The sequence below is a fragment of the Coffea eugenioides genome, chromosome 7 (genome assembly GCF_003713205.1).
Source record: "Coffea eugenioides isolate CCC68of chromosome 7, Ceug_1.0, whole genome shotgun sequence".
NCBI classification, from domain to species: Eukaryota; Viridiplantae; Streptophyta; class Magnoliopsida; order Gentianales; family Rubiaceae; genus Coffea; species Coffea eugenioides.
Genome location: NC_040041.1, coordinates 20,897,938 through 20,911,272, shown reverse-complemented (window position 1 = coordinate 20,911,272; position 13,335 = coordinate 20,897,938). Strand labels below are relative to the sequence as shown.

At 47.6% G+C, this 13,335-nt stretch overlaps 2 protein-coding genes across 2 annotated transcripts; both read right to left on the bottom strand.

The window, feature by feature from the left end:
* Positions 1–6,346: 6,346 nt before the first annotated feature.
* Positions 6,347–7,015, bottom strand: LOC113778227 (splicing factor 3B subunit 6-like protein). Its single transcript, XM_027323551.1, has one exon. The coding sequence runs from the start codon at positions 6,916–6,918 to the stop codon at positions 6,538–6,540; it is 381 nt and encodes a 126-aa protein (XP_027179352.1). The 5' UTR covers positions 6,919–7,015; the 3' UTR covers positions 6,347–6,537.
* Positions 7,016–12,387: 5,372 nt separating this feature from the next.
* Positions 12,388–12,926, bottom strand: LOC113778343 (splicing factor 3B subunit 6-like protein). The gene has a single exon (XM_027323728.1). The coding sequence runs from the start codon at positions 12,836–12,838 to the stop codon at positions 12,458–12,460; it is 381 nt and encodes a 126-aa protein (XP_027179529.1). The 5' UTR covers positions 12,839–12,926; the 3' UTR covers positions 12,388–12,457.
* Positions 12,927–13,335: the final 409 nt, after the last annotated feature.

Here is a 13,335-nt window from a genome sequence, read left to right as displayed (position 1 = left end):
ACGTGAACTGAAGGGCCAGTTCGAGCAGTTCGCGCTCGAGCAGATTCCGCGGAGCCAGAATAAGAGAGCCGACGCCCTGTCAAAACTGGCTTCTACCTCAGTTGGCATATCTGGTCGAGAGATACTGGTGGAGGTCGTCAGAAGTCGGGCGTATGAACCGCTCAGCGCCGCGGTCATTCAAGTGGTGAGCTCGTGGATGGATCCCATTGTCCAGTACCTGGCTCATGGGGAGCTCCCACCAGGCAGGTCGGAGGCCCGCAAAGTCCTCCTTAAGTCACAGAAGTACGTGCTCACACAGGGGGTCTTGTACAGGAAATCTTATTTGCAACTCTGGTTGAAGTGTGTAACGCCCGAGGAAGGGAACTATGTCTTACGCGAGTTGCATGAGGGCATTTGCGGCAATCACGTGGGCCCAAGAGTATTGGCCAAGAAGGGAATGCTGGCGGGATACTATTGGCCCACCATCTTCAGGGACTCGGCCGAGCTGGTAGTTCGGTGTAAGTCTTGCCAGCTAAACGCCCCAATCCATCATACTCCCACTCAAGAAATGATTCCTCTCAGTAGCCCGTGGCCATTCTTCCAATGGGGGATTGATCTATTGGGGCCATTTTCCCGAGCTCCAGGTGGCTACGAACACCTGGTGGTAGCCATCGATTACTTCACCAAGTGGGTAGAGACCGAGCCCCTTAGCACAATCAGTAGCAGGTCGATCCAGAAATTCCTTTGGAAAAGCATAGTCTGCCGATTTGGCATACCAAGAGCTCTCGTCTCGGACAACGGTAGGCAGTTCGCTGACCACTCTCTCCAAGAGTGGTGCACGGAGCTCGGCATCCGGCAGCACTTCACGTCGGTGGGGCACCCCCAAGCCAATGGGCAAGTCGAGAATGTCAACAGAACCATCCTGCACGGCCTGAAGACAAGAATAGAGTCGGCCCGAACTAATTGGCTGGAGGAGCTGCCTACTATACTATGGGCTTACCGTACAACGCCTCGGACGGCCACCCAGGAGACCCCGTTTGTCCTAACATATGGGGTCGAAGCAGTAATCCCAGCAGAAATTGGAGTACCCTCGGGTAGGGTGCAACACTTTGTGGCTCAGAATAATGAGGAGGAGATGCGGCTATAAGGATGGCTAAGTATAAGGGCCAGGTCGCACGCTACTACAATACCAAGGTGAGACACCTTTCTTTCAAGACAGGGGACCTGGTGTTACGCAAGAATTCCGTGAGCCGAGCTGGGGGCACGGGTAAGTTAGACCCCAACTGGGAAGGTCCCTATGTGGTAAGGGAAGCTGACCGGGCAGATTATTGTAAGCTAGCTCGCTCGGATGGAAGCGAAGTCCCGCGCACCTGGCACAACTCAAATCTAAGGCTTTTTCTTTAGTATCCTGCCCGAGCTGAAGTGGTCAGCTGGACAGGTCTGTTCTTCGTTTTATTAGTTCACTTTATCAGTTCACTTTATTAGTTCGCTCGGCCTGGACTGGCACAACTCAAATTTGAGGCTTTTCTTTAGTATCCTGCCCGAGCTGAAGTAGTCAGCTGGACAGGTCTGTTCTTCACTTCATTAGTTCAGTACTGAGGATTATAATGTATTCAAAGCTTTTGAATAAATAGAGAATTTTTACAAGTATTGGATAGGAAAAGAGGCTATCTATTCCATTTCAAAAAGGACATACATAAGGTGGGCCATACAAAAGCGAGCTGGCCAGCTCGGTCCTTGCCCTAGCCTAATAGACCTATCTAAGGCGCTATCTTTCTAGTTCTCCCCTTGCTGTTCTTGCTCTGGCTCGGGGGAGGTCGCGGGCAGTGTAGGGTCGGCGACCAAGGTAGCCAGGTCACGCCCGTTGGAGTAGCCCGTGACAAGCCTGTCAATCTGATGGGCGGCCTGGGGATTGTAATCAGGCCATCTGCTCAGATCAAAGCCCGGCAAGTTCAAGGACTGAACATCCGCCATGGCCTTGGTGTAGCCGAGTTGCAGGATGGGGCCATTCAGGATGGCCAGATCGTTCATAAAGACCTCGGACTTCTTAAATTCTTGAACGCCTAGCTGGCGCCCTTCCGCCCTCGCCGTCTCTATTAGTTCGGCTGATTTCTTCTGCTCAACCTCTAGCTGGGTAGTCAGCTCGGCGGTCTTTTTCTTTTCCAGCTCGCAGGCAGTCTGGGATTCGGCGAGCTGCTTCTTCGTTGCCTCCAGCTCTGCCTCGGTCGCCTCAAGCTGACTGGACAACCTGTTCTTGGCCGCGTCAGCCTGGGAGAGATTCTCCCCCATGTTTTCATATCGCTGAGCCAGCTCGGCACCAGCGACGTTGAGCTGCAGGTCCAACAGTGAGAAATCTACGGACTAAAGAGACTGATAAAATACTAAGTAGTTGAGAAGCTACCTGAGCTGCACTCAAGTAGTAGTGCTCCAGCAGCTCGGAGGTGGATGCGAGCTGGATAAAGTGATGGTCGCGGGGGAGCACCGAGCCCCTGATGAGTTCCCGAGCAGCTTCCGGGAATTGAGCTCGATCGTTCAGGGACAGCCCCCACTTCGGGCAGAAATGCAGGAGGTGTGGGTGCGTGCTTGGCTCGGAGGGAGGCTTCAAGGGGATCACATTCCTTGTGCGCCACATGGAGGATGGCGTCTCTGACGAGGCTTGTTGCTCAGCCGAGTTCCCCCCGTAGTGGCCCAGGGGGGCGTCCAGCGGCGGTGTCTGAGCAGTAGAAGAAGTCTCTTCGGTCCGAGCCCTCTTCGCCACCGTCTTCTTCCTTTTCTTTTTGGGCTCCTCCCCGGGAATAGCTGCTGCTGCTTGAGCTGTGGGCCCTGGTGGAGGTAGGGGAGCAGTGCTGCCAGGGGCGGTAGAAGGCTCCTGGGCCGAGCTGCTGGAGCCCCCAGTTCCTCTGATGCTCAGCAGTTGAGAAAATCTTTTCACTACAAGACAGGAAAAGGGTAAGCTCGCATAAGGTTGTAGAGCTCATAAAAGAAAAAGGAGGATCAAGGATTTACAAGCTGTCAGCTCCTCGGGAGTGAGGGGTCAGAGGTCGGGTGCAAGGTCGTTCACCTCTGCTCGAATCAGCCCCGCCGACCGTAACTGGGCGTTGCTAAATTCTTTCACCGATAGCCGAGCAGTCGAGCTGACCAAGCGGTCTAGCTCGGCCGCTGGAAGAGGTAAGGGAATGGGGTCAGATACTTGGGTCTCCTCCCTCCAGGTCAAAGGGGGAAACCCTATGTTCTTCACATAGAAGAACTGGCCCTTCCAACCTTTGATGGAGGAAGGGGCATGAGAGAACAGCTCGCGGGTGGGAAGCTCCCCACCGCTCCTACGAGCAAAGTAGAACCACCCATGGACTGGGCCGCTCACTTTCATTTGGAAGAACGACCTGAACAGGTCCAGGGAGTAGGGAATCTCAAGGATGCGGCACAAGACCAAAAAGCCTAAGATCGACCTAATGGCGTTGGGAACGAGCTGGGTTATCCGAATCCCCCAGAAGGTAAGGATCTGGTAAAGGAATTGAGGGATGGGGAGGCGGAGACCAGCCACGAGCTGGTCCCTGTATATGGCTACGTACTCGTCAGGAGGTCGGCAAGCGTATTGCCCTGGCTGGGCAGCCCTAGCCTCGAACTGAGGGGGGATGTCATACCTCCCCACCAGTTCGTCAACATCCCCCTGGTCCAGGAGAGAGGGAATAATCTCGACTTCCCCGAAGTCGACATCTGGGCCCCTGGAGGGTCCTGCCCTGGCGCGAGCTGGGGCCACCTCCAGGGGAATCCCTGGAATAGCGGCCCCAGCGTCATTCCGAGCTGGTTGGTCCATGTTTAAGGATGGAGAATGTACTGGGGAAGGGAGGAATTCGGACCCAGACGAACTGGAAGAAGAAGAACCAGATGAGGAAATTATTTCTATAGGGGCAGGTCGGGCTACTCTACGCCTAGGGGCCGAGCTAGTAATGTCTGACTGAGTGGACGAAGAAGACATAAAAGGGAAAAGAGGACTTACTAGTGCTTAGAAGGAAGAGCTGAGGAGTGCTAGAAGGAGAAGCTGATGAATGCTTAGAGGGAGGCGCTACTCTCGGATGTCTTCACTAAGCGTGGAACGAGCTGGTTAAATTTTGGAAGGAGAAGAAATGAGAGAAGAAGTGTGAAAATGACGTCTGGTGGGGCCTATTTATAGGCCACCGGGGCGGGAAGACGAAGAGTCCCGAAGGGAAAATTCAAAATTTATTGCTGAAACCGCCGTCTTGGGAGACGGTTGAGCTGACAGCTCTCATTTCTTGGAGGACGTGACTCATGGAACGACGGTTACCACAAAAGACGTGGCAGTTACTGGTGAAGGGTGTAATCATGGGATCGTGGGTTCCACGCCCAGCCGACCTGGCGCTTCGTAATTTGGTCTAGACTCACGCGACCCCTCGGTGACCCTAGACACAAGGGGGGCTAGTGTAGTGGGGCAAATCCACGTGTGACATGTGTCACCTCGGCAGACTGCGCACACTAGATCGGCCACACAACCTTCGCGGCTGGCTCGGCCCAGCTCGGCATAAGGGAACCAGCTCGGCCATATCAGGGGCCTTCCATGGTGGGCCTGGTGGGCCGCCGCCTCCGAACATTTAAGGGCCGCTGCATAAAACCCTAAGAAGACTCCGAACCCTAAGGGGACTTTGACCTCCATAAGGAAACTACCACCCGTCCGGTCCTATATATATTACGCTACCAAGACTACGCAAGGTACGCCCACATAAGTACTCTCTACTACTACCCTACTAAAAGGCTCTACTAACTTGTCCGTCGGAGCTATTCCGGGGACTTCTGTCCCGTGTCCGTTCTCTCTTTTCAGGACCCTTAGCTCGATCCGCCCTCAGGTCGGCTACGCCCGAATAGCCCTGCTCACTACAGCTCAGCTCGGATCTGGTTTTTGGCAGTCGCATCAAATTGCAATAGGTGTCTTAGTTCCACCAATAGCCCACTAATATTCATTACCTCAAATGGCAACAGAGACTTGATAATGTAAGAAGAGATGATCTCTCCTCATTTAGCGCAAAAGAAGAACCTGGAGACAATGCTAATACCTCATACAATGAAAAAATTTATCAGGCAGAAGCAAGGAGTTTGAGCAGCCGCTACGTGAACAGAAAGACTATCCAGAAGAAGGTGCTTATTCCATTCCAGATTCCTAAACCAAGGCTGCTTTGAGGACTTGCAAAACACAAACCAGGCAGAAGAGATTTGACTTTGCCTTCTGCACTTGGGTAACAAATAATGCTGCCATCACCCTCAACCAAAAACGGCGTCTGGGAGATGGGAAGAAATGGACTGCTTAGTCAAGGGGTTAATCCCTTGCAAAACATCCCAATTCCAGCAGCAATACTATAAAAACTAGATTAGGCCAAAGATTTAAAGTGCAAGCATCATAGAAGCCAACACCATGACAGACATCACCATTCAAATTTATCAGCCCGGCTGCTAGAAAACCTTGTTTATCATCCTGTCTTCTGCAGCTATTGCATGTTAATGCATCAACCACTGGCATAAACCACACAGGATCAAACCCATACCCATAAGCAATCATTTTATTGAGTGAGCATAAATTTACCAACTTTGCAACAGGCTTATATAAACAACTTGAACAAGTTAATACTTGGGAGCTGTATTCATAACATGTCCTCTAAAGGAGAAGTAGCTTCTTCTATTCTTCCCACTTCACAAAAGCAACTTGTTACAGTGTTGTAAGTTAAAATATAGTTAAAAACACCTCTCTCTCACCTCATCTGTCAGTCCACAAGTTCAAATATTCAACTTTTGCTTCCCAGAGTGCAAAATCAGAGTTTTATGGCTACAAGCTCTTGTAGCGACCCTGTTTCTCCATTAGTTTTAAAACCTGAAATGCTGATGATACCTTCCCCCTTTTGTACAGGTTTTTCATCATCATCTCAAGCACTCTTCTGCAGTCATAGGTTATCCCAAGAGCCCTGAATGCATCTTGGTATTTGCTTCATAACTGCCAAACAACTAATCTTGCAAAACATTTCTCTCTCTACTAAAAGCGACAAAACAACAATCAACACCAGCAACACAATTTTAACCATAAAACTTAGTCATAATCCAAGAAGCAAAAGTACAAGCTGCACATTCAAACCACCAATTATTTGTACAGATGATTAGATTTTTTTTAAAAAAAAATTTTTGGGATTGATTACATATCTCTGAAACTTTCTTTACCGTGCTTGATGATCTCGCTCTGCATATAATTCTTCAAGAGCGTATATCAAGCTCAGTTACTCTACGAACAAATAAAATTTTATCAGATATATATATATATATATATATATATATTTAACTATACCATATATAGCACTGGGTGATTCAAATATAGACACCAAGAAATTCAGTATCATATCCAGAAAATTGTAATACAAATATCACATTAACAGAAACACCAGATAACAGTGATTCACCCAACCACCCCACCACCACACCCACCCACCCCCCCACTCCCCAAAAAAAAGTACATCAATTCCGTAAAAACCCTAAATTAAAAGGAAGAAAAGCTAATTCGGCTATCTACTTATCTTTAGCGGCCAGACCAACCCCATACTTCTCTTGCAACTTAATAATCTCTTCTTCTTTCTTCTTCTGATCAAACTTCTTGCTCATCTTAGCTTGCTGATAGTAGAGAACGATGAGGTATCTGTTGGCGACATTGAAGCCAGACAAGTGGTCGACGGCGGTTTTAGCATCATAGATATCTTCATAAACAACGAAAGCGGTGCCGCGAGTATCCTTGTTCGTGCCGATTCGAATCTGCCGGATGGCGCCGTATTTCCCGAATATATCGTACATTTCCTCGCTGGTGATGTTGAACGGAAGGTTTCGGACGTAGAGAACTCTGTTCACCTCTGGTGGAAGCCTTGTGTTGCCCTTCCTTAAGCTGATTGTCGCCATCTTCTCAGAAGAGAGGAGAATCGACGTCGAAAATGATTTCTAGGGTTTAGGAAATTGCAGAATTGGGAAATTTGGGAATGGAGGGCAAAAAATTTCTATTAAGGCACCGTGTAGGCGGTTACCGAGAAATAGGATTGTTAATAGGGCCGGACTAACCCAAAATCGGCCCACTTAGCCGCAAATAATTGGGAGCCCGGCTTGGACCATTATCAATATAAATTAAATGGTGATAGTTCATACATTGTCAGTGTATATAAGATTTTACTCTTATACACATATCATAAATTAAATGGTGATAGTGTATACACTGTTAGTGTAGGAAAAATTAATCCTTACAAGAGTAAATCTTATATACACTGATAGTGTATATACTATCATCGTTTGATTCATGATATGTGTACAAAAGTTAAATTTCAAATTTAAATTTTATATAGTTGTCTTTCATCTAATGCTGATAGTGTATACACTATTAGTGTAGGAAAAATTAATCTTTATAAGAGTAAATCTTATATACACTTACAGTTAAAAAAAAAAGTTTGAGGTCACTGATTTCAAAATGTATATTCGGACGTTGTATCTTTACAATTTTACATTGTACATTGTATCTTAAAAAAAAAGAAAGAAAAACAGCGAAGTAACAGCATAATTCGTTGTTTACTTGAACGGGAAAATCAATGAAATTGTCCCTCATATTTGTAACAAGTCCTTTTTTGGTCCATCATATATGAAAAGATGTAAAATGGTCTCTCACATTTATAAAACGTTATTTTTTGTTCCCTCACACATGGAAAGATAGAAATGGTTCCTCACATTTATTACAAATATATTTTATTAAACCTTTAGTTATATAATTTTATTTTACATAATTAAACCGTATCTATGATGTTATTATTACATCATTCGATTCTCTAATTTTTAGACCCTAACTCAACCAGTAAAGTCCACTGTCTTTTGACCATGATCCGCCATGGCCTTGGTGTAGCCGAGTTGCAGGATGGGGCCATTCGGGATGGCCAGATCGTTCATAAAGACCTCGGACTTCTTAAATTCTTGAACGCCTAGCTGGCGCCCTTCCGCCCTCGCCGTCTCTATTAGTTCGGCTGATTTCTTCTGCTCAACCTCTAGCTGGGTAGTCAGCTCGACGGTTTTTTTCTTTTCCAGCTCGCAGGCAGTCTGGGATTCGGCGAGCTGCTTCTTCGTTGCCTCCAGCTCTGCCTCGGTCGCCTCAAGCTGACTGGACAACCTGTTCTTGGCCGCGTCAGCTTGGGAGAGATTCTCCCCCATGTTTTCATATCGCTGAGCCAGCTCGGCACCAGCGACGTTGAGCTGCAGGTCCAACAGTGAGAAATCTACGGACTAAAGAGACTGATAAAATACCAAGTAGTTGAGAAGCTACCTGAGCTGCACTCAAGTAGTAGTGCTCCAGCAGCTCGGAGGTGGATGCGAGCTGGATAAAGTGATGGTCGCGGGGGAGCACCGAGCCCCTGATGAGTTCCCGAGCAGCTTCCGGGAATTGAGCTCGATCGTTCAGGGACAGCCCTCACTTCGGGCAGAAATGCAGGAGGTGTGGGTGCGTGCTTGGCTCGGAGGGAGGCTTCAAGGGGATCACATTCCTTGTGCGCCACATGGAGGATGGCGTCTCTGACGAGGCTTGTTGCTCAGTCGAGTTCACCCCGTAGTGGTCCAGGGGGGCGTCCAGCGGCGGTGTCCGAGCAGCAGAAGAAGTCTCTTCGGTCCGAGCCCTCTTCGCCACCGTCTTTTTCCTTTTCTTTTTGGGCTCCTCCCCGGGAATAGCTGCTGCTGCTTGAGTTGTGGGCCCTGGTGGAGGTAGGGGAGCAGTGCTGCCAGGGGCGGTAGAAGGCTCCTGGGCCGAGCTGCTGGAGCCCCCAGTTCCTCCGATGCTCAGCAGTTGAGAAAATCTTTTCACTACAAGACAGGAAAAGGGTAAGCTCGCATAAGGTTGTAGAGCTCATAAAAGAAAAAGGAGGATCAAGGATTTACAAGCTGTCAGCTCCTCGGGAGTGAGGGGTCGGAGGTCGGGTGCAAGGTCGTTCACCTCTGCTCGAATCAGCCCCGCCGACCGTAGCTGGGCGTTGCTAAATTCTTTCACCGATAGCCGAGCAGTCGAGCTGACCAAGCGGTCTAGCTCGGCCGCTGGAAGAGGTAAGGGAATGGGGTCAGATACCTGGGTCTCCTCCCTCCAGGTCAAAGGGGGAAACCCTATGTTCTTCACATAGAAGAACTGGCCCTTCCAACCTTTGATGGAGGAAGGGGCATGAGAGAACAGCTCGCGGGTGGGAAGCTCCCCACCGCTCCTACGAGCAAAGTAGAACCACCCATGGACTGGGCCGCTCACTTTCATTTGGAAGAATGACCTGAACAGGTCCAGGGAGTAGGGAATCTCAAGGATGCGGCACAAGACCAAAAAGCCTAAGATCGACCTAATGGCGTTGGGAACGAGTTGGGTTATCCGAATCCCCCAGAAGGTAAGGATCTGGTAAAGGAATTGAGGGATGGGGAGGCGGAGACCAGCCACGAGCTGGTCCCTGTATATGGCTACGTACTCGTCAGGAGGTCGGCAAGCGTATTGCCCTGGCTGGGCAGCCCTAGCCTCGAACTGAGGGGGGATGTCATACCTCCCCACCAGTTCGTCAACATCCCCCTGGTCCAGGAGAGGGGGAATAATCTCGAATTCCCCGAAGTCGACATCTGGGCCCCTGGAGGGTCCTGCCCTGGCGCGAGCTGGGGCCACCTCCAGGGGAATCCCTGGAATAGCGGCCCCAGCGTCATGCCGAGCTGGTTGGTCCATGTTTAAGGATGGAGAATGTACTGGGGAAGGGAGGAATTCGGACCCAGACGAACTGGAAGAAGAAGAACTAGAGGAGGAAATTATTTCTATAGGGGCAGGTCGGGCTACTCTACGCCTAGGGGCCGAGCTAGTAATGTCTGACTGAGTGGACGATGAAGACATAAAAGGGAAAAGAGGACTTACTAGTGCTTAGAAGGAAGAGCTGAGGAGTGCTGGAAGGAGAAGCTGATGAATGCTTAGAGGGAGGCGCTACTCTCGGATGTCCTCACTAAGCGTGGAGCGAGCTGGTTAAATTTTGGAAGGAGAAGAAATGAGAGAAGAAGTGTGAAAATGACGTCTGGTGGGGCCTATTTATAGGCCACCAGGGCGGGAAGACGAAGAGTCCCGAAGGGAAAATTCAAAATTTATTGCTGAAACCGCCGTCTTGGGAGACGGTTGAGCTGACAGCTCTCATTTCTTGGAGGACGTGACTCATGGAACGACGGTTACCACAAAAGACGTGGCAGTTACTGGTGAAGGGTGTAATCATGGGATCGTGGGTTCCACGCCCAGCCGACCTGGCGCTTCGTAATTTGGTCTAGACTCACGCGACCCCTCGGTGACCCTAGACACAAGGGGGGCTAGTGTAGTGGGGCAAATCCACGTGTGACATGTGTCACCTCGGCAGACTGCGCACACTAGATCGGCCACACAACCTTCGCGGCTGGCTCGGCCCAGCTCGGCATAAGGGAACCAGCTCGGCCATATCAGGGGCCTTCCATGGTGGGCCTGGTGGGCCGCCGCCTCCGAACATTTAAGGGCCGCTGCATAAAACCCTAAGAAGACTCCGAACCCTAAGGGGACTTTGACCTCCATAAGGAAACTACCACCCGTCCGGTCCTATATATATTACGCTACCAAGACTACGCAAGGTACGCCCACATAAGTACTCTCTACTACTACCCTACTAAAAGGCTCTACTAACTTGTCCGTCGGAGCTATTCCGGGGACTTCTGTCCCGTGTCCGTTCTCTCTTTTCAGGACCCTTAGCTCGATCCGCCCTCAGGTCGGCTACGCCCGAACAGCCCGGCTCACTACAGCTCAGCTCGGATCTGGTTTTTGGCAGTCGCATCAAATTGCAATAGGTGTCTTAGTTACACCAATAGCCCACTAATATTCATTACCTCAAATGGCAGCAGAGACTTGATAATGTAAGAAGAGATGATCTCTCCTCATTTAGCGCAAAAGAAGAACCTGGAGACAATGCTAATACCTCATGCAATGAAAAAATTTATCAGGCAGAAGCAAGGAGTTTGAGCAGCCGCTACGTGAACAGAAAGACTATCCAGAAGAAGGTGCTTATTCCATTCCTGATTCCTAAACCAAGGCTGCTTTGAGGACTTGCAAAACACAAACCAGGCAGAAGAGATTTGACTTTGCCTTCTGCACTTGGGTAACAAATAATGCTGCCATCACCCTCAACCAAAAACGGCGTCTGGGAGATGGGAAGAAATGGACTGCTTAGTCAAGGGGTTAATCCCTTGCAAAACATCCCAATTCCAGCAGCAATACTATAAAAACTAGATTAGGCCAAAGATTTAAAGTGCAAGCATCATAGAAGCCAACACCATGACAGACATCACCATTCAAATTTATCAGCCCGGCTGCTAGAAAACCTTGTTTATCACCCTGTCTTCTGCAGCTATATGCATGTTAATGCATCAACCACTGGCATAAACCACACAGGATCAAACCCATACCCATAAGCAATCATTTTATTGAGTGAGCATAAATTTACCAACTTTGCAACAGGCTTATATAAACAACTTGAACAAGTTAATACTTGGGAGCTGTATTCATAACATGTCCTCTAAAGGAGAAGTAGCTTCTTCTATTCTTCCCACTTCACAAAAGCAACTTGTTACAGTGTTGTAAGTTAAAATATAGTTAAAAACACCTCTCTCTCACCTCATCTGTCAGTCCACAAGTTCAAATATTCAACTTTTGCTTCCCAGAGTGCAAAATCAGAGTTTTATGGCTACAAGCTCTTGTAGCGACCCTGTTTCTCCATTAGTTTTAAAACCTGAAATGCTGATGATACCTTCCCCCTTTTGTACAGGTTTTTCATCATCATCTCAAGCACTCTTCTGCAGTCATAGGTTATCCCAAGAGCCCTGAATGCATCTTGGTATTTGCTTCATAACTGCCAAACAACTAATCTTGCAAAACATTTCTCTCTCTACTAAAAGCGACAAAACAACAATCAACACCAGCAACACAATTTTAACCATAAAACTTAGTCATAATCGAAGAAGCAAAAGTACAAGCTGCACATTCAAACCACCAATTATTTGTACAGATGATTAGATTTTTTTTAAAAAAATTTTTTGGGATTGATTACATATCTCTGAAACTTTCTTTACCGTGCTTGATGATCTCGCTCTGCATATAATTCTTCAAGAGCGTATATCAAGCTCAGTTACTCTACGAACAAATAAAATTTTATCAGATATAGATATATATATATATATTTAACTATACCATATATAGCACTGGGTGATTCAAATATAGACACCAAGAAATTCAGTATCATATCCAGAAAATTGTAATACAAATATCACATTAACAGAAACACCAGATAACAGTGATTCACCCAACCACCACACCCACCCACCCCCCCACTCCCCAAAAAAAAGTACATCAATTCCGTAAAAACCCTAAATTAAAAGGAAGAAAAGCTAATTCGGCTATCTACTTATCTTTAGCGGCCAGACCAACCCCATACTTCTCTTGCAACTTAATAATCTCTTCTTCTTTCTTCTTCTGATCAAACTTCTTGCTCATCTTAGCTTGCTGATAGTAGAGAACGATGAGGTATCTGTTGGCGACATTGAAGCCAGACAAGTGGTCGACGGCGGTTTTAGCATCATAGATATCTTCATAAACAACGAAAGCGGTGCCGCGAGTATCCTTGTTCGTGCCGATTCGAATCTGCCGGATGGCACCGTATTTCCCGAATATATCGTACATTTCCTCGCTGGTGATGTTGAACGGAAGGTTTCGGACGTAGAGAACTCTGTTCACCTCTGGTGGAAGCCTTGTGTTGCCCTTCCTTAAGCTGATTGTCGCCATCTTCTCAGAAGAGAGGAGAATCGACGTCGAAAATGATTTCTAGGGTTTAGGAAATTGCAGAATTGGGAAATTTGGGAATGGAGGGCAAAAAATTTCTATTAAGGCATCGTGTAGGCGGTTACCGAGAAATAGGATTGTTAATAGGGCCGGACTAACCCAAAATCGGCCCACTTAGCCGCAAATAATTGGGAGCCCGACTTGGACCATTATCAATATAAATTAAATGGTGATAGTTCATACATTGTCAGTGTATATAAGATTTTACTCTTATACACATATCATAAATTAAATGGTGATAATGTATACACTGTTAGTGTAGGAAAAATTAATCCTTACAAGAGTAAATCTTATATACACTGATAGTGTATATACTATCATCGTTTGATTCATGATATGTGTACAAAAGTTAAATTTCAAATTTAAATTTTATATAGTTGTCTTTCATCTAATGCTGATAGTGTATACACTATTAGTGTAGGAAAAATTAATCTTTATAA

Coding starts and splice junctions, on each gene's coding strand:
- LOC113778227 (XM_027323551.1), bottom strand. CDS start 6,918: ATGGCGACAATCAGCTTAAGGAAGGGCAACACAAGGCTTCCACCAGAG.
- LOC113778343 (XM_027323728.1), bottom strand. CDS start 12,838: ATGGCGACAATCAGCTTAAGGAAGGGCAACACAAGGCTTCCACCAGAG.